The following is a 24,616-nucleotide window of genomic DNA, read 5'->3' as shown; positions in this document are numbered from 1 at the left end:
TTTATATAGTTCCTCTGTGTCGGAGACCAGTCCGGCCCATCATTGATGTGGCACCCCAAGGACTTGTAGGAGTGCAGCACCTCTACATCCACTCTCTGAATAATGACTGGGCATGCAGGATCTTTGGTGTAGTGAAAGTCAGTAACCAGTTCTTTGGTTTTGGTGATGTTAAATTGCGGACAATTCTTTCTGTTCCATGAGACAAAGTGCTCCACCTGCCTCCTCTCCACTGTCTCATCTTCCTTGTCAATATACAGGTGCATCTCAATAAATTAGAATATCATGGAAAAGTTCATTTATTTCAGTAAGTCAATTCAAAAAGTGAAACTCATATATTACATAGATTCATTACACAGAGTGATACATTTTAAGCATTACTCTTCATTTTACAGATTATGGCCTACAGGTAATGAAAACCCAAAATTCAGTATGTCAGAAAGTTAGAAGATTGTGAAAAAGTTCCATATTGTAGACTCCTGGTGTCCCACTCCACTCAGCTAATTAACCCAAAACACCTGCAAAGGGGTCCTGAGCCTTGAAATGGTCTCTCAGTCTGCTTCAGTAGGCCACACAATCAGACTACTGATTTGACGGTTGTCCAGAAGACAGTCGTGGATGGTAAGCCACAAAAGGTTATTGCTAAAGAAGCTGGCTGGTTATAGAGTGCTGTATCCAAGCATTTTAATGGAACATTAAGTGGAAGGAAAAAATGGGGCAGCAATAAAAGGTGCACAAGAAACAGGGATAAGTGCAGCCTTGAGAGGATTGTGAAGAATTTGGGGGAGATTGACGAGGGGTGGACTGCGGCTGGAGTCAACGCTTCAAGAGCCACCCCACACAGATGTATCGGGGATGTGGGCTACAACTGTCACAGCATTCCTTGTGTCAAGCAACTCGTGCACCAGAGACAACGTCAGAAGCGTCTTACCTGGGCTAAGGGAAAAATGGACTGGACTGGCGCTTGGTGGTCCAAAGTCCTCTTTTCAGATGAAAGTCAATTTTGCATTTCATTTTGGAAATCGAAGGTCCTCGAGTCTGGAGGAAGAGTGGAGAGGCACAGAATCTAAGTTGCTTGAGGTCCAGTGTAAAATTTCCACAGTCAGTGATGATTTGGGGAGTCATGTCATCTGTTGGTGTTGGTCCACTGTGTTTTATCAAGTCCAAAGTCAGCACAGTTGTCTACCAGGACATTTTAGAGCACTTCATGCTTCTGCTGACAAGCTTTATGAAGATGCTGATTTCATTTTCCAGCTGGAATTGGCACCTACCCACACTGCCAAAACTACCAATCCCTGGTTTAATGACCATGGTATCACTGTGCTTGATTGGCCAGCAAACTTACCTGACCTAGTCCCCTAGAGAATCTGTGAGGAAGAGGAAGGTGAGAAACACCAGAGCCAACAATGTAGACGAGCTGATGGCCACGAACAAAGCATTCTGGGCTTCCATAACACCTCAGCAGTGCCACAGGCTGATCGCCTCCATGCCACGCATATGCATTGATGCAGTCATTCATGCAAAAGGAGCTCCGACCGAGTATTCAGTGCCTACATGGACAGACTTTTCAGTAGGCCAACATTTCTGTATTAAAAATCATTTTGTTTTAATGGTCTTATTTAATATTCTAATTTTCTGAGATACCGAATTTTGAGTTTTCATTACCTGCAGGCCATAATCAGCAACATGAAAAGAAATATATCACTGTGTGTAATGAATCTCTAGAATATAGGAGTTTCACCTTTTGAATTGAATAACTGAAATTAAGTTTTTGATGATATTCTTATTTATTGAGATGCACATGTCCTCCACATCCTCTGAGAAGTGACCTGCTGTTCTTCTAGTCAGAGGTGTAGAGCTCAAAGATGAGCAGACAGGCCTGCTCCTTGTTCTGCTCACGTGTTGAATCTCACCAACTGCAGGCTGCCTGACAGATAGTCAGTCCATCATGCAGGACAGCACAGGCTCATTCATCCACCTGCATATCTCAGAGTTTACCCCCTTAACATTGATGGCATTAAAGGACCAGGAGAAATCAAAACACATAATCGTCACAGTGCTGTCAAGTGTTGTGGAGCAGATCAAGATGGCTGCATCTCCCACTCCAATCTTGGTCTGACTGGCAAACTGTGCTGGGTCCAGGTGGTCTTCCACAACGATAACTCATACAGTGCAAAGGTCTTCATGAGGTGAGAAGCAAGTACCACTGGGCTCTAATCGTTAGGTGAAAAGGCTCCCACTTTACAATGAAGGATTGTTTCCAAAGAAGTGGCACTTTTTGTAGCCTCAAAGACATACTGAACAGGTGACAAGAGGAGACCACAAAGTTGGTCAGTACAGACCTTAAGAACTCGAGGACGGACCCCCATCTGCTCCCACTGCTTTTCCTGAGTGTGGTCTCCTCAGGTGTCTTCTCACTTGGTCAACAGTTATGGACAGCACATACTGAAGGATGAAGTAGGAATGGTGTGAGGGCTTGGCCATTGGAAAAAGGTGGCAGTGGGAGAAGAAAACCGGTTTAAAAACTGGCTCAGGGTGTTCACTTTGTCCACATCTCCTACTAGCACCTGCATCTTAGATTGTTTGAGCTCAGTAATTAGTGACCTTATTCTGCCCGATTTTCCTTTTGCCGAGATCACCAACCAAATATTTTGTGGGGCAGAACAGAACACTATTTCAGACCTTTATTTATTTATTTTTTTTAAGAGATTTTATTGAGACAGATATTATATAAAAGACACAGGTGCAAATGAGATCTATAGTCAGGCCCATAAGTATTTGACAATTTTCATAATTTTATCTCTGTACAATAGCACAATGGATTTAATTGTACAGCTTCAGCTTTACTTTAAGAAGTTTACCAAAAATGTCACGTCAGCTGTTTGGGAATGACAGCCATTTCTCTGCCTATACACCCCAATTCCCGGGGCTCAAAAGTATATGGACATTCAACTCAAAAGCTGTTCCATAGCCAGGTGGAAGCAGGTCCCTCATTACTTCATGAGCCATTAAGCATGTAGAAGGGCTGAAGTAGACTCCAAGTGTGGAGCTGGCGCTGTCATCTCTCAAGATGAGGTCCAGAGAGATATCCATGCAAGTAAAAATCATTAGGTAGAGAAAACAAAAGAAATCCATCAGAGAGATAGCAGACACACACACCAGGAGTGGTCAAATCAACCATCTGGTAGATTCTTAATGAGAAGGAACACACTGGTGAGCTCAGCAACACCAGAAGGTCTGGAAAACCACAGATGACCGCTCTGCTGGATGATTGCAGAAGAACCACCAATTCACAACATTTAACCAAACCAAGAACACTCACTGGGAGGTAGACCTACCATGGCCAAAGTCTACATGGAAGAAAAGACTGCAAACCACAAGCATAGGAAGGGCAGATTAGATTTCACCAGAAAGAATAATTTTTAAAAACCTGTCCAGTTGTGGAACAATTTTCTTTGGACAAAGGAAGCTAACATCAATATGTGCCAGAATGTAGGAAAGGGAAGAGAAGAAACGACTCACAATCTGATGAATACATCATCATGTGTGAAACATGGCAGAGGCCGTGTCATGGCCTGATCACGCATGGCTGCCAATGTAAGTCGGTCCCTCGAGTTTATTGATGATGTAACTGCTGCCAGAAGTAGCAGGATGAATTCTGAAATGTCCAGGGCCGTATTCTGATTCAGAAAAATGCTGCATAACCGATAAGACGACACTTCACAGTACAGATGGACAAGGAGCCAAAACACACTGGGACAGCAAACCAAGGGATTTTCAAGGAAAACGAGTAGAATATTCATCTATCCATCCATTATCCAACCCGCTATATCCCAACTACAAGGTCACGGGGGTCCGCTGGAGCCAATCCCAGGGTGCAAGGCAGGAAACAAACCCCGGGCAGGGCGCCAGCCCACCACAGGTAGAATATTCAACGTCAATCAATTCATCTCAACCGAATTGGACATGCATGTCACTTACTGAAGACAAAATGGATGACAGAGTTCAGCAGACAAGCAGCACCTGCAGACAGCAGCAGTAGAGGCCTGGTAAAGCATCAGGAGGGTGGAGACCCAGCACTTGGAGATGGCCAGGGGTTCAGACTTCAGGCAGTCATCGACTGGAAAGGATTTTCAACCAAATCATTATATGGTAGTTTGTCCAACTAATTCTGAGCCTCTGAAAATAAGGGAACCATGTATGAAAATGGCTGTCTTTTCTAAATGGCTCATACGATATTTGTGTTAAACCCCTTAAATTAAAACTGAAAGTCTACACTTGACTGCTTGGTTTCAAATCGATTGTGGTGGTGTACAGGGCCAAAATTATGAAAATGGCGTCACTGGCCAAATGCTTAGAGACCTGCCTGTATCTGCAGGTTGGCTTTGCATTTCATTACCGTTTGGCTGCTCGTTGACAAAATGAAACAACAGAAATGGAAGTCACCGTCTGTGCCTTTAGCATTAGTAACTGGATGCTGATAAAGTTTGTGTTCGAAATACAAGCTTGCAACCACTACAACCCTCCAGGGATACGAGTTTGACATCCCATATGTGGGGCATACTAACAAAAATGGAACACCCAGAGAAAGTCCACACACACACAAACTCCAAAGAGTTACCGGGTTTGCATGTGAACCCAGAATAACTGGGCAGCTGTGGCACAGATAAGGAACTCCTTAGTGGGTAAGGCCGGGTCCACAAAATAACACAAACCTGTGTCACTTAAGAACTTGTCCTTCTGACCTGCACATCCTCCAAACCTGAAGCTCAGCGACCGTACGCACGCTTCCATTGTCAGCCATTACAGTTTATTTATGCTGACCCTTTAAGATGGCGTAGTGTTTTTAAGGACTTTTACAGAATCAATTGAAGTGAAAAATTTGATACTAATCCAACACTAATATATAACCCCTAAATTTAAGCTGTACAGACCAATACAATTTTCAAATAATCCATAAAAATAAATTAAACCCACAGGTATGCATATATTTAATTTTTTTCTAAGCACAATAAATTAAAACACAGTGGCCCACGTAATCAGTCACAGTAGTAAAACTAACTCAGTACAGTACAAAAAACAAAATGAAGAAGTCATTTTAAAAATAAAGTAATACACATTTACAGTTGAGGCCTTACGTTTAAATACAACTTGACTGAAACCCCCAGTAAAAACAAAAGGCTGCCTCACACATGCATCAGCTCAGCTCCACAAGTGCCAGCGTTCAGACCAACTCCACCGGCAGGGTGCATTTGTATGGCCGGCTTTCCGGTTTTAATTTCCCTGCAAGTCCACAATGCAGCAGTCGTAGGCCTTCGAGGGCAGCTCTGCGTCTGAACAGAACTTTAACGCAAAATGTAGCCTTCACTTAACTCCCCTGCACACCCAATGTCAACACGTGCAGGACAACTCTCACACGGTGAAGGCCGTCAGCTTTTAGAAGCACTGCTAGAAGGCCATGTCAGAGCTCAGCGGGGGCTTACTTTTATTTTTCAATTTTATTTACATTGCATCTTCTTCAAAATAAAGAAACACCAACGGTTAAAATTTGACAGAGAAATACAAATGTGTGGCGGGCTGTCCAACGTTTACATTATTTTTAAATTGTTAAAAAAAATCATCAAAATGAGAGAACATTTGAGGCTGATATTGTCAGAACAAACACTTGTGTTACGTTGTCTGCTGTGTTTTATTCTTTATATTTTCTGTACTTTAAAAAGCACCGACAATCTGCTCTTCGATTGGCTGTTGGGCATCAGTGACGGACACGTTTGATGGACCACCAAGCGCAAGTCTTAAGATGAGAATGTGGTCAACCGACTGACAAAGGGCTTTCAGGAAAATCTATTCAAGTATTTCATATTAACATTATGGACACTCACAATGTGTTACTGCAAAATCAAATTGTTTTGCTCATCACTAGTTAAGGAAGACTGAAGTTTTGAGGTAAGGAGGTTCTACTCTCTGATCCTGGCACATTGGCATTGCATGATGATTAGCACATGCAACAAAAACGTCACTGGACTCTATCTGTACACCTGGCACTATGGATCCAACAAAAACCTTACATACATATAATATACACACACACATACATATTTTAAATTATATATATATATTTTTTATGGGGTGCCAAACAGGCTAATATAATGATTTTCGGAATATATATAGTCAGTGTTCTGTATATATAACACCAAAACCTGATTATTTAAAGTCAGCAGCGGAATATATAAAAGTCATTCCCAAATTTATAAAGTCAAAACTTGAATATATAAAGTCAACGTCAGAATATATAAAATCATTCCCGAATATATAAAATTAAGACAATTCACAAATAAAATTGTCTAGTTCCATCAAATATTCTCTAATTTCCGTGCTCATCATTTCACTCGTACTAGTGAAAGGTAAAGTTCGAGAGAAGTCGATTGGGCTTGTGAGGTTTGTCCAAAAATGCACCCCTACAAAAAGAATAAATAAAAAGTGTTCAAAATGCCAGGCACATACATAATTTTGAATAAATTAACTAAACAGTGTTTATTTTTCTGAAGATGTTTTTGTTAACTTATTTCATTACGTTATATTAGGAACTCATTGAGTTTACTAAAAATGTGCCCGAGTCGTTTCAATCAATATCAATATAATCTGACTTTAAATTTATATATTCAGGAATGACTTTATATATTCCAACGCTGACTTTATATATTCCAAAAATCATTGTAATTGCCTGTTTGGCACCCCATATTTTTATATATATATCTCTTAACTAAACCTGCTCATCCAGAGCAAGGCCACTTAAGCTCACCTCAACAAGTGTCGGGCACAAGGCAGGACCACCACCCGGACAGAGTGACAGTCCATCACAGGGTGAAGACACACAAAGTTTTGCTCAGAAAGGCCAATTTAGCAATGCCCATACCATTTTCTAAGCCCATTTAACCTGAAGGTGGCTTGAGGGGGGACTGGAGCCTAACTGAGCAATTATGGGGGGCAAGGCAGGCACAATTTGTGGACAAAGAGGCAGTCCACCACAGGGTGAACACACACACACACACACACACCCCTACTAGGGCCAATTCCATGTTGCCAATCCACCTAACCTGCAGATCTTTGGACTGTGGGAGGCATCCAGAGGACATGGGGAGGACATGCAAACGTCACGCAGGGAGCACAAACCCCCAGTCTCCTTACTGTGACACAGCAGCTCTACCACCGCACCACCATCCTGCTCTCCAGTATATTTTGTGTATATATGAAAACAAGGGTTAAATGTTCAATTCAGTGCTGAAAAGAAAAGGTGAAACACAGAATGTTTGGGCTGTATAGCCGTCATCGTGTGTATATGTACACACACACACACACACACACACAAATGTAACTTTTTAAAAATGCCACTTCTGATGAACACCGAGTAGGGAAAAATCTGCACGCAAATTTTAATATTGTTTTGATTTTCACAGTTCATTTGCACGGGCTGCTGTATTGTCATAATCTGAATACTCTGTGCCTCCATCAAACTCGCCAGACGGATCTGTTCATTTAGTTATTTCGATCGTTTTACACGACCTTATGCAGGTTGCACTAAGCATCCTTCACACCAGAGACAAACTTCAATCTTAAACTGTGACGTTGATCATCTCTAGCAGAAATGCCACTACCATCCCACGACTGTAAAGCTAAGGCAGTGTAGTAGCAGTTGACAGAATACCCTCAAACCTGCCCGAATCATTTCAGGGTCACGGGGTAGCGGTCGGGACGGAGGGGGGCTTATCCTGGCCGCACTCACATGCATGTACACTCACTCAACTCCAGGCCAACTTGGTCCATGTCTCTTCATGGACATTGGATTAAAATCAAAGTCCTCCGAGGAAGCCCACACAAACTCTGCACCAGAGCTTTGGCTCCATGAGAGTACAGCGCTAACCACTTCACCAATACCAGCCGATGGAAACTGGCGAGGACACACATACAAACACACAATACTGCTTGGCCAGTTAGAAGACCTCTTACTCCAAATATCTTAGGCTGTGTGACCCCCTCATTTGAATGATTTCCAGTATTCACCTTTGGTTGACTGCAGGACCCGCGGGTCACCACAGATCTTGTGTGTATATACTGTACTATATTTCTGATGAATGATGTGGGAAGATGTTTCAACCTCCAGTGACAGATTTTATTTATTTCTTTTTTAAAACACTATTAAGAAGGAGTTTTAATATCTCGATGCTCACATCTTGTTTTCAAGCTGTCTCAGCATATTATTATTATTATTTGGCCGATGCCTTTATCCAGGGAATCTTGCAACACGTGAGATACAATGGGCTGCATTTCTTTTGTTTCTGTGATTGGAGCACCGGCAGGTGAAGTGACTTGCTCAGTGTTACACAGGACTACAACCCACAACCTCAGGGCCTCAAGTCCTAAACCTTAACCGTAATGCCACCCTTATGTATCAAAAAAAGGGAAGTGCAAATCGACAGCCTGCCACTGATCAAGCCAACCTCCATTTTGCAAACGACCCTCAAGTATCCCGGAGCGCTGCACTTGGCAATTTCCCACAACAATTTGTTCATTTCCTGCCTCTGTTTCTATGTGAACGAGGATGTAAAAATTCAGAGTCACGCACTCAAAATGTCACACCCGCCTTATACTCGATGTGCCAACGGTAATACAAATAAATCATTTCAAACACATCTGAGCGATGGCGTGTACACATTTACAAATAGCTCACAACGGTTCACACACCAGGGTGAAAAGCTTGCTTTGCATTTGAAGGTACTTGAGAAATTTGTGGGAATTGTACAGATTTTATAAAATAAGGGATATACTCAAACGAAGATTAAAAACATAACTGTTGAGCCTCTTTACTACTTTACACAGCTATGCATGCTAGTAACGCAAAAGCTTTTTTTTGTTTCTACAAAGCAGTAAATCACAATGTCACGTGGAAGCGGAACGTCACGCAGCTGCTGGGAACAGTAAGTGTTATTTTAGACTACACCTTCAGATCTTGGATGTTTCATGTACACTTCTGTTACTCTCCAGCTTCTCATCCAAAGTTCTGATTATGTCTCAAATGCACTTTAAAGGACTGACAGTAAAACTTACACATACAATCAGATCAGCAATTTTCCCATCAATTCCCACAACGGAAGGAAGGTTTGGAGCCGTCTACGAGTCTAGCCAATCCCAGAACTGAACCTGAACACTCAGTGGTGCTGCTGCTGCTTCCTCCTCCTTTCACAGATGAGTTTTCTTGTGCTTCTCGAAAGTGACTTTCCCTTTGAACCGACTTCCACATTCGTTGCAAGTGTACGGCTTGATCTCTGAATGAATGAACATGTGCCTGTTTAGATGGCTTTTTTTGGTGAACGCTTTGCAGCATTCGCTACAGACGTACGGTCTCTCCCCGGTGTGAACTTTCAAATGTTTCTTAACGTCACTTTTCCACTTGAACCGTTTACCACACTCGGGGCAAGGATGCAGTTTATCCCCACTGTGACTCTGCTGGTGGATCAAGAAATCTTGCTTATTTAAGAACTTCATTCCACAAGCCAAGCAACAGCTGGGCCGCTCGACTACGTGCATTTTTTGATGCTTATGAAAAGATAACTTCCATCGGAACATATCTCCGCATTGCGCACAAGTGTATGGTTTATCTGCTGTGTGAGTCTTCAGGTGCCGAATCAGGTGGTTTCTCTTGATGAAACGCTTCCCACACTCATCACAAGCGTGTGGTTTCTCACCCGTGTGAATCTTCTTATGTTTCTGAACATCTCCTTTCCACCTGAAATGCTTCCCACATTCAGAACAGGGGTACGGTTTCTCCCCGGTGTGTATTTTTTTATGTTTCTGAACATCGCCTCTCCATCTGAAGCACTTCCCGCAAACATCACAAGAGTATGGCCGCTTTCCAGCATCGACTCGGCGGGGATTCTCAATGGCTCCAGATACATTTAAGTCACTTCCCGACTCTGTCACGATATATTCAATCCACTGGCAGCTTTCTGCAGCATCTCCGGAGGTCATTGCACTGTGCTGTTTAGAGTCTCTAACACTACCCTGTCTTGACTGCCAATCTTCATTGTCCGCTTTTGAATGTGGAGAGAAATGTGCGGAATATTCTCTTGAATCTATTCAGAAAAGAAAAAAATAATAATAATCACCCACTCATACTAATTGTTCCCACTGTCAAATATCTAAGTTCAGGGTTTACAGAGAAAACACATTTATGGCTACAGGTTTCATATTTTTAGCTTAGAACACAAGTACAGGTAAAGATAATTTAAACTTGTAATACGTGACTGATCAGCTGTCCATCTAAGATGGACCATTTTCACTTCAAGTGACTTGATCGGTAATCAGAATATCTTTATTGTCATTGTAACAAATGCAACAAAATTAGGTGCAGTCCCTGCGGTGTCAAAATATAAATATAATTAAAAAAGGATAAGAAGAAATAAGGTAGAACACAAATGTGTGTGAAGACGGCCGACCTCAAATGATTTATTTTTTCCCCCGAATCTGCTTTTCTAAGCTTTATAGTAATCTAGCTGTAATGTTTTTACATAAAGTATTACGGTATTGGAGGAAGAGTACGAATTGTTTTGCTGCCAGAAATTCCTGTAAGACACTGGAGCAACAAATTAACGAAAGGGGAATCTGAGAAGTCATCCACTGCATTGAGAGGACCTTGGAGTGGAAGAAAATAGAAAAGAGAAGCTGCATTAATTAGTAAGTTCAAAGGTTTTTTGGTTTTGTCAATTAATTAAAGCTCGTGTTTAGTACAGCTACTCATATAAGTGATGAAGAACAAGAATATGCCCTGTAAATTCATACTGAACATTTTATTAGAATTGAGGCTTAATTGTAATTATGACAAGCATTTGAGTTTCTTTTGAGCCATATGCATTCCAGGTTTTGTCTACAAATTTTAAACATGTTAAGGGGATTACTTATTTTTAATATTTTTATGGTTACTGAACATAAAACCTATAGAATTAATTTTGTTAATAAAAAATGAACAGGTTGGCAGTTTACTGCAAAAAAAAAAAAAAAAAAAAAAAACCCACTTTAGCTTGGTGGATAATGCCATTACACATCTGGTTATGTAGGAATTTATTGAAATAAAAATTTAAAATTATAAAGAAAAAAAAAAATCAAAAAACTGGCAAATTCTATTAACATGGTGATCGATATTAGCCTAAAAAACCAGATTGAAGCATCCCTGCGTTAAAAATAAAATCGTATAACAGCATCATAACAAATTTTATTCAGATGTAGATCAAGAAACACAAAGGAATACACCACTTTACGCAGAGATTGGTGTTTCTTGTACTTTTTAGACTGCAGAGCCCTAGATTAAAAAAAAATAAACATTAAATCTGTGGGACCCCTATGGAAAGAAAAAAAGGAAATTACAGAATAATCAGTTGAGATAAACATTTTAAATCAAGAAACTATTTATACATGTACATATATACAGCATTTACCAATGTAAAAAGACCCAATAATAAAACCTGCTTCATGTTTCGGGCATATTAGATGTAAATAATATGGATATGCTGACTCTGCCCGTCACAAATCTTCAAAGTTCGCTGTAAAGTCTGTTAAATATGACCTTCACGTAGGCATCGCACCGTAGTTTGCCTGTTTTGATGTTGTGTTTTCATTGCACCTACACTTCAGAATCTCCGTTCACATAAGCATGTAAAAGAAACTGGAGATCCTAAGTGCTTATTCATTTAAAAGGCCACATTCACTAGGATTTTATTACCAAAAATTTAACAAGCAGTAAATTAGTCTTCACATTTTTATAATAAGGTCTGAGGAAAGATCAGTCAACATATGTTTTTCATTGGCAAACAGATCATTCTTTACTTGATCATTGAGATTAAATTGATACAGACCCCACAAAAAAGAACTCTTCATTTCTCTTTTCATTCATTTATTGGGTTAAAGTTATCAAAGTTTAAATTAATTCTTGGGTCTTCTATTTTTGTAAAAATGTCAAAAAAAACTCAACTTATAAAAACCAATTGCATGTAACAAGGAAAAAGGCAAAATTAGAAAAAAAGACAATAGCAATATGAATATGTTCACTTAAGAATGAACATTGCGTTGCATTCATCACTAAACAGCAGTCATGACAGACAGCAGAACCGATGCTTAACATCTGCCCCCTGACTTGTTACTATACATTTAAAGAAGCCATTAAGAAGGCTAACAGAATGTCAGGTTATATAGCGCCTTGATGTGTGGAGTACAAGTCACAGGAGGGTCTGCTCAAGCTTTATAACACACTGGTGAGCCCTCATCTTGAGTACTGTGTGCAGTTTTGGTCTCCAGGCTACAAAAAGGACATAGCAGCACTAGAAAAGGTCCAGAGAAGAGCGACTAGGCTGATTCAGGGGCTACAGGGGATGAGTGATGAGGAAAGATTGAAAGAGCTGAGCTTATACAGTTTAAGCAAAAGAAGATTAAGAGGTCACATGATTGAAGTGTTTAAAATTATGAAGGGAATCAGTCCAGTGGATCAAGACTTATTTTACAATGAGTTCATCAAGAACATGGGGCCACAGTTGGAAACTTGTTAAGGGTAAATTTTGCACAAACATTTGGATGTTTTTCTTTACAGAAAGAACAATAGACACTTGGAATAAGCTACCAAGTAGTGTGGGAGACAGTAAGACGTTGGGGACTTTTAAAACTCGACAAGATTTTTTTTTTTTTGGAAAAAATAAGTGGATAGGCCTGGCGAGCTGTGTTGAGCTGAATGGCCTGTTCTCGTCTAGTGTTCTAATTTTATAGAAACCGGAAAAACCCTTCTCAGTTGGCTAGGTGTGCAATGGGAGTCAAAAAATGGGGTAAATAAACAAGTAATTCAATTTCAACTTTAATACTCCTATTACCAAGTCCATAAGAAACTGCAAAGTTAGCTAGTGTGCTTAATAGCCTTGCAGTCTTGCAAGTTTTTTATGATCCAAATAAAAAAAATGTTTCTTGGGCAGCCTCAAGGCAGTGTCTCCATTCCTCAAAAGTAAAATGTATTCCTGGTAGTTTTCTATTTCCCACATCATAATTTAGTTGCATTAAAGATAGATTTAGAGACAAAAATAGTACTAAGCTGTAATATTCCCACAATCAGGAAACATAATAATACAGCCTTCCCACCATTTGATGCATTGACATCTAATTCAAAATCAAAGGAAGACTTTGGATTACTTGAACAAAGGTTTGCTGAAGCACATCTGACCAAACAAATCACTCATTGGATTTTCTTTTCTTTAATCAGAGAAACCAGGATAATGATTTCTATAATATTAAGCAAATCGGATCATTTGTCTGGGCTTTTTAATTCAGTCTGATACTGACCATATTTGCTGGGCCCATCAAAGCATCTTGCTAGAAATCACAAATTCTAATTTTTAATGCATTTGTAAATTAAAATTGAACAGATGCTCCTGTCGACGAAGACTTGAGACAGGCTGAAGCTCAACTCTTACCTAATCCATCTGTCCACCCATCTAAAACAGTTCAGGGTCACAGCTATACTGGCAGCATCTCCCACAAAGTGGAAAACATCCCAAGACGGGGTGCCAATCACAAACACCCCTCAGAGAGCTAATTAATAACCTTACCTGCACACATCGGAGATGGAGAAAGAGAACCAATGCAGACACACAATGTGTTTATACTTGTGTCTTAATAATCTGGGTATCCACAGAAATCTGGTTTCTAAAATGCTGATCTGTGTGAGGGTTGAACTCAGGAGGCTGGATTTGTTAGGCAGAATGGCCAATGGATGTGCTTGACCATGAATATCTTACTGAAGTGTGAACAATTTAACAAAACAAAACAAATCTCTCTATTAAATAAAAAAATCCTGTGACGAGACGAGACTTTTTGGAAGATTTTTTCAAGTCCTGTGAGTTGAGACTTTGGCCAAGAGATATTTTCAAGTCACGACCTCCTATCAACCATATTCCACCACACTCACGGTCTTCTCACCTCTCATTCGTGTGAATGCTTTTGTCCGCCACAGTTCTTGCTCTCTTAGCTCTTACAAATATTTACGTTTTTCTCACTAAGTTTCCAATTAAAGAAGAGGTATTATGTCTACATCTTATTGAAGAATTTTATCACGAAGGGTTATCAACAGAAAAAAATGAGTACACGGGCAATCCTAGCACAGAGAAACGCTGAAGTCAAACAAATTAATGCCAAAAATGTCGATCGGTTACACAGCAAATTGGTTAAATGCGTATCAATAGACTCTGCTGAAACAGTTGGTGGTGATGGTGCGGAAGATGAAAACATCAACTTACAAAATCATGAATATCTACAACCGATAACACCGTCCGGTCTTCCACCGTACGAATTACTGAACAGAGAAGGACGTATCCAAGAAAGGTAATGTAGTACATCTTCAGGGACAACATAATGACATGACATGTGAATTTCCCCTTGGGATTAATAAAGTATCTACTTTCCATCTATCTATCTATAAGACAACAAAGGAGATCTTGATACGCCATTCATATTAAAACATTAACAGTTTCAGATCAAAAAACAAATCTCAAGAGCCAACCATTCAAAAACGTTTTATTTAATAGAGAGAAAGAAACGAAATTCACTCACGGGCAGTTACACATTGCGTTGTCACGACGAAAGTCCAAACGCAGAATCAAAATTTAATGCGATATTGGCGGAAATTAAAAAAATTGCTTTTACTGAACTTTTACAGTAAAAGTGTAAGTTTAAAAATGTGTGTGTGTGTTTGTTTGTTTCAAAGCCAAACAGAATGAAAGTGTATAACGCAACAAATTACTTTTAATACATGAAACAATTTACTTTCAAATTATTGTGCTTTATTATTTTTTAATGTGGTTAATTACTTGCTGTAATGTAAAATAGTTCTATTATACGTATGTAACAATTCCCATGAAAATCTGTTTAAATTGTACATCCGCATCCCCATATGCGAGCGACAGAACCACAAAGAGGCTAGCGTGTAGCGCAGGCCCAGGGGTTGGTGAGCGAAGCGAGAAGTGGGGGGGCAAAGCCCCATAGTTTCAATTGAAAAAAAAAAAAAAAACACTAACACACACTCTTCTTCTAGTAAAAGGCAGACCTCTCGGCACACAGGACAGTTTTTACTTCATTGCCACTCTCCACTTACCAAGAGCAGCACACCACAGCTTTAAGAGCAAGGTTTACAGTGTACTACAACAGATAGACATTTTAAAAGGTTACGCCTTGACCTACCTGTCTGCACCATTCTGGAGACGAAGGCCGATGGCCCATCCCCATCTTTACTGTTCTCAGAATCCTCCTGGGGACAACAAAGTCCAGACGTGCCTTGCTCAGTGTTCACAGCCAGCAAGTGAGACGCGGTGCTACCCCTTCTGTGAGAGCCACACTGGGAAGATCTACTGGCATCAAACGTAGTGTTGACAGAGAGGGCATTTAGCACGGAATAGTTGTTGTTTAAACTGTGGATGGACTCCACCTCGGAGTCTACTGTGTGGCTAGGGATGGATTCCTGGTTGCTGTCCTCCTCTTTAATATGTACGAGGATTTTATCAAAGCTACCACAACTGTCATGATCGTCGTCGTCGTCCTCTTCCTCCTGCTCTTTGTCATAAATGCCCACATTTGGAGTCCCAGTGTCAGACATACAGATTTCCTGGTGCTGGACCTCTTCTTTAACACATATCAACTTGATACACAAATCATTGTCAGTGGTGAATGGTGCGTCTCCTTCTTCGCCTGCAAACATGAAAAACATCCAAGACAGAAAAAGAGTAAAGCTTACATTAAGCTCACTGAAATTAAATCTGACACACACACACAAATGAGCGACTCTCAGTAAAGACAACAGGGACTCCTCAACAGACATGTTTGGCTTAGTCTGCGCACAGGTGTAAAACTCCGGTCCTCGAGGGCTGCAGTGGCTGCATGTTTTCATTCTAACCATCCATCCATTTTCCAACCCGCTGAATCCGAACACAGGGTCACGGGGGTCTGCTGGAGCCAATCCCAGCCAACACAGGGCACAAGGCAGGAACCCCCATTCTAACCATCTTCTTCATTAGTGAGCCGTTTTTACTGCTAATTAACTTCTTTTGCTTTAGTTTTTATTAACTTGACTCAGGCCCCTTAATGGTCTCTTTTTCCTTAATTAGTAGCCAAACAATAATGAGACATCAAACAAGCCACCATATGACCAGCTCACCCGTGCCCATCACACAATATCTGAAAATAAATGAAGGTGAAGGTCTCAGAAAGGCTGATCTCTCAAGTCATGAAAAGATTTGGTTGGTGTTCTTAGAAAAAACAGAAAAATCAACAAATTTGGAAATGTCTGCTGTGTCAGAATGAGAGCAGCAACAAGCCACTGAATTAAATAACGAATTTAATTAACAGCAAGAATCCGCTTCTCAGTAAGAGACTGGTTGGAGTGAAATTGGTTGGAGTTTGAAATCCCAGTTGAGTTGGTCATCTGTTGGCTCGTTTCACGTCTCATTTCTGTTTGGCTGTCATTTAATGAAGAAACAAATCAATTCAGGGGACTGAATCCTTAAAAACAGAGCAATTGAAATGAAGGAAAAAGGAGTTAATTAGCAGTGAAAACTGATTAGGAAAAGGGTGAGAATGAAAACCTGCAGCCACTGCGGCCCTCCAGGACTGGAGTTGGACACCCCTGTAAAGCACTTCGAGCTGCACACCCTCTACGAAGATGTGCTGTAGAAGTAAGTATTGCTGGTAAAAGATCCCAAATGTGGAACTCTGTATATAAAATATGTAAAGATGAACTTAACGAATAATCATCATCTTCTTTCGGCTGCTCCTGTTAGGGGTTGCCACAAGGGATCATCATCTTCTATATGAACTTAACTAATAATCAATATGGCCTTATTACCCAGGGAAGATAACCACAGCACACTTTACTAAGAATGTCTACATTTAGCTGGCCTTTTATGCCATGGCATTGTATTACGTTAACTTCAAACGCCATTTCAGCAGGATATCATTCACAATTGTGGTTTGGGCTTTTGATGCAACAAAAACATTGTCCACTCTTAAAAAAAAAAAAAAAAAAGGGATAAATGTTTGTGTGTTCATTTGATTAGTGTCTCTCTCATTCCAACAGACGGTGCATCACAAACATCAACACTGATGTTACAAATGCTGTACCAAATGGCACATCACACCGACACATGCACTGCATGGCGCACATCAAACTTTAACTCTGAGGTCTACGTTGATTTAGATTTCAACCTGCCTTAGACAGATAGCGTAGGTAAGTTCACTCTAATTGATTACGTAGTTCCTAGCATGGCCATCTTACTGCCACAGGTTTTTCCCCTTGCTGCACATCTTGATAAGCGAAACAGATATAATAATAAGATGAGAAAAGTCACACACATTAAAAAGAAGTTCAACATAAAATTTAGAGATGAATTCACTGCCAGTGTCCACGTGGGGTAAATCGCTAAAGCTGAACACCTGGTCCTGGTGTACAATCAGAAGTGTCAGGGCACAAGGCAGCGAGCGAGCGAGTGAGTGAAAAGCCAGAACTGCCCCAACCACCACCATCATTATTATTATTATTCTTCTTCAAGAAATGGACTGATGGATGGAAGCCATTTCACCAGAGCCTTCTAAACGGCTATCGGCCCAACGACTTTAACCGCGGGCACAAAGGTCTAGGCGACTGACCGACCTGCCTGGCGTGTGGAGTGGGAGCTTTGAACGCATATTCCCTCCATTTAACATTCTGCCTTGAAAACAGACGCGGAAAACACTGAGCGGACCAAAAGGAACGCATTTCTACAGAGAATGTGTGCGGCTGATGTCCCGATTATGCGTTTAGATTTGATAAACTTCCAGAGCTCAACTTAAACACTAAAAAAAAAAAAAAGATGGCACTCACTAAACAAATAACACATTTAATCCCTGATGTTTCTCTATGCTCCAAATATAAAATAAAATAAAGGAAATTTCAAACATTGTAACAGAACCCTGTACTGGTCAAAACGCAACTGGATGGTGTGGACTGTATGGAAAAACAAGTGCTACATAAACCAAACTCATTTTAACAGGAATCACGATAAATGAGACATACATCTAAATCACCATCACACAACATATGTGGCGGTAATCGGAAGGTTGCCGGTTCAAATCCCGTAAACGCCGGAAGTGACTCTACTCCGTTGGGCCCTCGAGCAAAGCCCTTAACCTGCAATAGCTCCGTCCTGGTGTGACGTTAATCTGCAAGTAGGCCCTCCAGCCTGCAGGGATAAACCGGACACTCCAGCCACCAGAAGAAACCTCCCACGGTTCCATTCCATCTGAATTCGTGTGGTGCGGAGGGGTCACCCGTCGACATGGCTGCACTCGGGTCCCAATCTGGGATCTTGAGTTGGTGGGTACAGCAATGCGCTGGATCACTGTGTGCTCCTCAACTCTCTCTTTCTCTACATTTTTCTTTTTCTGAGCTATGCTTTTTACTTCATCATGTTCACCTCTTTAGTAATTTGCTTTGGATGAGAACGTCTTTTTAAGCAAAGAAATGTGTTGGAAGCAGAAACCTTCAGAACCTTTAAGACGTCTACAGGTGAGATTTTGAGACCACTTAGCTGCACAAGCTTGTTGGACTGAATGGCCTCCTCGTATTTGTCAGATTTCTGAGGCTCCAAGTTTCTGCTCCAGCAACTTTTCTTTGCTACTCTTGTTGCCAACTGAAGTCCTCTGCTCACTCGCGCTCTTCTACCTGCCAACGTACAAATTACGAGACCCCTGCAGGACTGATCTGGCACGCTGATGCTCCAAGCAATGGAAAACTGTAGACGTCCTGTCTGCCGATTGTTAACCGAGAACAAGAACTGAACTTGGTAAGAACATCGCCAAAGATCAGAGCCGAGTGTAGGCAGAAACTAAACGAGCTACAGCTGAGGGCCTCACAAAATTTCGGATGTTTTTCTCTGGCTCTTTATGTGTTCTGTAGTTTTAAATATGTAACAGGTAAATGTAGTCATGTGAAAAAATTCTGTTGTTCACTTTAAATACTTAGCTGCTTTTAACAAGGGGCCTCCCAGCTTTATACAGCCAAGGGCCTCACTAAGTCTAAATCTGCCAGTGGCCAAGGGGCATAAAAATCCCATGGGGGGGGGGGGGGTTTGCTGGGTTGTTGCTTCATTTTGAACTTTAAAAACGCACAAGTAAGGCTTAACAAATAAAAATCATTTGGAGGTGCCTCTGCAGACAGTGAGGCCCGAGGCTCGTTCAGCTTATGTTCAAATCCACTCTGACATTTAGCGTTTTCTTTAGCTCAATTTTCATTCCCGTATCTAAATACATAATTCGCCAGCCTCCTCACTCACTCACTCACTCACTCACTCACTCACGTCCATCCGAAGCCGAATGCACAGTCGCCTTCTGCGCAGCTGCCCGAAAAACCTTACGAGACCGACATCGCATCAGGCGGCAGATTTACGGCCGGGAAAATTCAAAGAGAAAGGCGACTTCAACCAATATCCAACCCCAACATCGTGTCAGGCGGCGGATGTACGACCGCAAAAATTCAAAGATAAAGGCGACTTTGATTAAGGCGGCACGGTGGCGCAGTGGGTAGTGCTGCTGCCTCACAGTTGGGAGATCTGGGGACCTGGGTTCGCTTCCCGGGTCCTCCCTGCGTGGAGTTTGCATGTTCTCCCCGTGTCTGCGTGGGTTTCCTCCCACAGTCCAAAGACATCCAGGTTAGGTGGATTGGCGATTCTAAATTGGCCCTGGTGTGTGCTTGGTGTGTTTGTGTGTGTCCTGCGGTGGGTTGGCACCCTGCCTGGGATTGGTTCCTGCCTTGTGCCCTGTGTTGGCTGGGATTGGCTCCAGCAGACCCCCGTGACCCTGTGTTCAGATTCAGCGGGTTGGACAATGGATGGATGGACTTTGATTAAAGCTCTAGAGCAGGGGTGGGCAAAGACATTCCTGGAGGGCCACAGTGGCTGCAGGTTTTTGCTCCAAACCCAATTGCTTAATAAGAAGCACTTATTGGTCAAGTAACACTTCTGCTTCATTTTAATTGTCTCAATTGGTAAGATTTTGAATCCTTGTTGCTTATTGTAGTCTTAAACAGCTGTATTTTGTTTTTTAATTGCTCCTTATTAGCAATAAGATACAAACAACAAAAGAAACCAGTATTTCTCCATTTAGTTTGTTTCCATTTACACCTGTGTGTATGTATCATGCACTATTGGGTTTTATTAAATACTTGGAAGGAAATTGAAGAGAAAAAAAGTGAAGGACTGAGAATTAGTCATCTGTTTTAGCCTTCAAATCATTTAAAGGATTCCCTTAGAAAGGAAAAAAAAATCTAGGATATGAGAATGACCTGACATGGCAGAGTTAAAGCAGCAACAAGCCATGAAATTAAATTATTGGCATGCATTGTTTTCTAATTAAGCAACTGGGTTAGAACAAAAACCTGCGGCCCTCCAGGACTGACTTTGCCCACCCCTGCTCTAGAGGCTTGAAAGGCGATTTCGACTACAGCTTGAGGCCTAATTACGCATTCTGATTCAATTACACATTCATTCAATACACCTCTATCAGGTTTGTGGTGCTTTTACTTATTACTATTCCACTTGTGCCCGTTTCATCTTACGTTGTCGAAACGGGCTCTTTCTCTAGTTCGGTTTATAAACTCTACGGCAACTACAGTCGACCCTTGATATACGACCGGCCTGACATGCGAACAACTTGCTTTACGACCAAAATTTTTGTTTTGAGTTATGACCAACATTTTGCATTACGACCTGAATGCGGTCACGTGTATCCACTTGTGTGATTGTAAACAAACAGCCGAGAGCGTTTGTAAGCGTCAGTCGGAGCCCAGATGTGTGTGTTTGTGGACGTAATTTCGGTCAGTGCAGTGATTTATATAATTTATTTCGATAATAGCTAAGGAAGGAAGCAAAGGTAACGAAAGTAAAGAAAGCGATCACAATCAAAACGAAGAAGGAAATTGTGTGGAAATATGAGAGTGGTGTTCCTGTGACCGATCGCTAATATGTACAGCATGTCGAAATCCACCATCTCGACAATTTTACAAAAAGATTTGTATAAGGAAACTCCTTCCAAACAATAACCACCTTCCATTTCATTCTCCTCCTCCTTCTTTCCTGCAAGCCAAAGATGTCAACTTAAATGGCGAGTACAGTATGAAATTGTTGTTTCTGGCAGGCTAAGCAATTTTTATAACTTTTTGGTTAGTACATTAAAAAAATTATTGGTGTTTTTGGTAAATTATGCACATTTACTTAACTTTTTTTAATAGAAAAGGTTTGTATTGTGTTGCTGTGGGCAGTTTGGAACGCATTAAGGGCATTTCCATTACTTTTTATGGGAAAAATAGTCTTGACTTACAACCAGCCCTCGCGAACGAATTGAGTTCTTAAGTCAAGAGTCCACTGTATTGAGGAGACGCAAACAAAGGGAAGAGCACAGTGAATCTGGTGACACCTTCACCCTTTGTGTGTGTGTGTACTGTGCACAATTAAATTGAAATAAAAACGGATGGCTGGATGAAGACATTTGGAGGCTCTAAGCAGCTAAAACATTTGGGCGCCACCATATACCGAATATGAGCTGCACTCCCTCTCAGTGGACGACTGAACGGACAGGTGACGTGACCACGACAAGAACAATCACGTGAGCCTCTGTGCAGCATGTGACAGCTACCAGGTTCTAAGTTTGTACTATTCCCATGACTTGTATACATCGTTAAGCTCTAGTATTACTACTACTGTATTAATGTTTATTATTTTGTGTATATATGGATGTTACTTTTGCTTTTAATGTGGGAACCCCTTTTGTGGAATCTGTTATAGCTGTGCCATATGCAGTTTTGCACCATATGGTCCATGGTAAATCCGGCAATGGAAATTTGTTGTTGTGCCCCCCTTCCCTTGATGCCCTAAGCACGTGCTTACTGTGCTTAATGGTTAACCCAGCCCTGGGAAGGAGAAAAAGAACGTTACAGAGTATTAATCCTTACTAGCACTTTGGGAGATCTTCCCACCAAAGCAGAAGGAGCACAACAGGTGAAAGTGTCACAACGCAGCACCGTCCCTCAACCCACTTGGGCACCGAGTTGGAACAAAAGCAAAGGCTGCCCACCCCCTAGAGTCCGACCACTTTACCGTTTACGGAGCTCGTCCTGTCCACTAAACCTTCTCTCCTCAGATGTGATCGCCCCAAATCGGAGGGCACACTGCCCCGTCTGAGCTGCAGACCCTCAGGGCAAGTGTCACGCACTTTACCCTCGAGCTCCTTCTCCCCGACGTTTGCTGGTCGAGACCTTGGAGGAGAAGCCCGTGCAGAGTCCAGCCGTCGCCTCGCCAGCCTCAGTTCACCCTCCACGGTCTCGAGACGCTCGGTGAGCTGCTGAACTTCTCGCTCCTTCTCGGTGATCTCCAGGCACAGCGCCGTGTTCCTCTTGTCCGCGAAGCGCCTAAACTCTCGGAGAACGCCGTCCACCGCCGCTCGGAGTACCTCCTGCACCGAGGCGGCCAGCTGCTCTCGGAGAGCCCGGCGGCGGTCATCACCAAAGCACGGTCTGGTCGCGGAACAGCTCGGCTCGCTCTCGAGAGCCATTAAGAAGTGACCGACGACTAACGTCGCCGCCTCCCTCACTGTGCGCTCCACGAACGAAGCGTCAGCCTCCATCTTCCCTGCTCGCCAGCTCCAGTTAGGCCTTTCAAGCGCACACCGGACCGCCCAGAACGGCGCACGTGCAGACTTCTCTGGGGGCGGGGCGAAACGGCAACTTCCGGCTATCGCCTCTCCTCTGTGTTTGAAAGGCGCATGGAGATCAGCAGCGGTGTGCTGTTACTGCCCTCTGGTGGATTAAAGATGAATTTCACACACTCCGGTTAGTTGGCTCATATTAGAGACGCAGAAAAAGGAAACAAATACGAAAATAAAAGAACTACTGTGAAACGTGACAATAAATAACACAGAACGTGAATATAAATAAAACTGACATGAAATATTTCTTGCTTATTTCTTTGAATTAAATAAAAAAATACATAATGACACCGCACGCAACAATAAACCCTGAAATGAACTGTCACTTTAACCAAAGTTGATAGGGAGGGATCTAGCGAGTCCTGTATTTTAACTGGTGAATCGTCGGTAGAGGGGATGTAAACTTTCAAGTGACACAGCTAACATTTTTAGATACAAACACCTAACGATGAATTCGGAGTTTCTTGATTTAAAGTCACCACTTCACACGGGAATTCTGGACGTTTACTTGCATTCGGCTCGTGCGCATGCTCAGAGTTGTGACCGTGCGAATCAGATACAAGCCAAACCCAAAAGCACATCCACTGTCGGGATGATTCACCAATCACAAGTCAGTACGCAGTACAACCCGCCTTCTCAACTTTGACGAGTGAAAGTGACAGTTCTCTTTTCACATTGCGTGTATGTCACTAACATAAAATAAATAAGCATCAAAATTATTGTGACAAATGTAACTTGTACTCCGTTATTATTTATAAATCTCATTTCACCATTTTTCTTGCGTATATAGCTTTTTTTTTGTAATTTTTTCAGAAATATTCCTCCATAGGTGCGCCTTTGCAAGCCTTATGTTTTGGTGGGTGAATCTTCGACAGAGCGGATGATAGCCAAAGATTTTCAAGGGTCACGTCTACAGGTGAAAGTTCAAAAGAAGGTGCCTGATGATGAACTCGAAGCTTCTCAAATTAAAGCAACCACTTCGCACAGAAATTCGAGCATTTCCAGCACAGACGCGCACAGTCACAAACTGAGCATGCGCAGGACTCACGATTCCCCAGTCATAAAATAGGCCTTGCCAGAGCCTTCCTATGGAGGAATATTTAAGACAAAATTAAATTAAATAACTTTGATGGGTGAAAACGACAAGAGTATTTCAGGTTCCATCTATGGAGGAATGTTTTGGACAAAGTTAAATAAGTAAATATGCAAATAAATACCAGTACAGTGAAATGTGACAATTAATGACTTAAACGTGTTACGAATATGGTTCTTATTTGGGGGCCGTTTCATTGTGACCTGCAAAGCTGTGGAGCAGAGCCGGTTTGCTTCCTTAGGCGAAGTTGTAAATGTCGTCCCGCCACCTCTTTTGATTTGAGAGGAATCTTCACTGCCAGACTTGAACATTGAGATCTGGGGGTTTTGGGTGGGGGCTCGGGTTGGGGTGGGCAGCCAAGTATTTCAGACCTCGAATTCCCAATTTGAGAATGTCGAGTTATAGCAACGTCTGTTTACAAGACTGTCTCGGGAAAATACGCTCTTGAGGGGAGCCATTTCAGAAAATAAGGAGGAACCGGGCTGGATTAGTAGTCTTTATTGCTTTTAATGTTCCTCTAAATAAAAAAAAAAAAAACAAAAAACAGCCCGTTATTGCAAAAACTACAGTTTAGGTTCCATAGTTAACTATTTAAACCATCCGCCAAACCTGTGCCTTTGGACCATGATGTCATTCTACATATGTTATTACTTTAAACTAAGACATTGCCGTAACATATACATGTCGTTTAGCCTAATAAAATAAATCGAAAACTTC

The 24,616-nt window shown here is 41.7% G+C and overlaps 1 protein-coding gene across 1 annotated transcript; it reads right to left on the bottom strand.

Annotated features, from left to right (window-relative positions):
• Positions 1–2,490: 2,490 nt before the first annotated feature.
• Positions 2,491–22,881, bottom strand: LOC114661837 (putative zinc finger protein 727). The gene is made up of 3 exons (XM_028815050.2): positions 22,200–22,881; positions 15,262–15,765; positions 2,491–10,127 (listed from the first exon to the last, which is right to left on the bottom strand). The coding sequence occupies exons 1-3, from the start codon at positions 22,723–22,725 to the stop codon at positions 9,235–9,237; spliced, it is 1,923 nt and encodes a 640-aa protein (XP_028670883.1). The 5' UTR covers positions 22,726–22,881; the 3' UTR covers positions 2,491–9,234.
• Positions 22,882–24,616: the final 1,735 nt, after the last annotated feature.

The sequence above is a fragment of the Erpetoichthys calabaricus genome, chromosome 12 (assembly GCF_900747795.2).
Source record: "Erpetoichthys calabaricus chromosome 12, fErpCal1.3, whole genome shotgun sequence".
NCBI lineage: Eukaryota > Metazoa > Chordata > Cladistia > Polypteriformes > Polypteridae > Erpetoichthys > Erpetoichthys calabaricus.
This window is presented reverse-complemented; position numbering and strand designations above follow the sequence as displayed.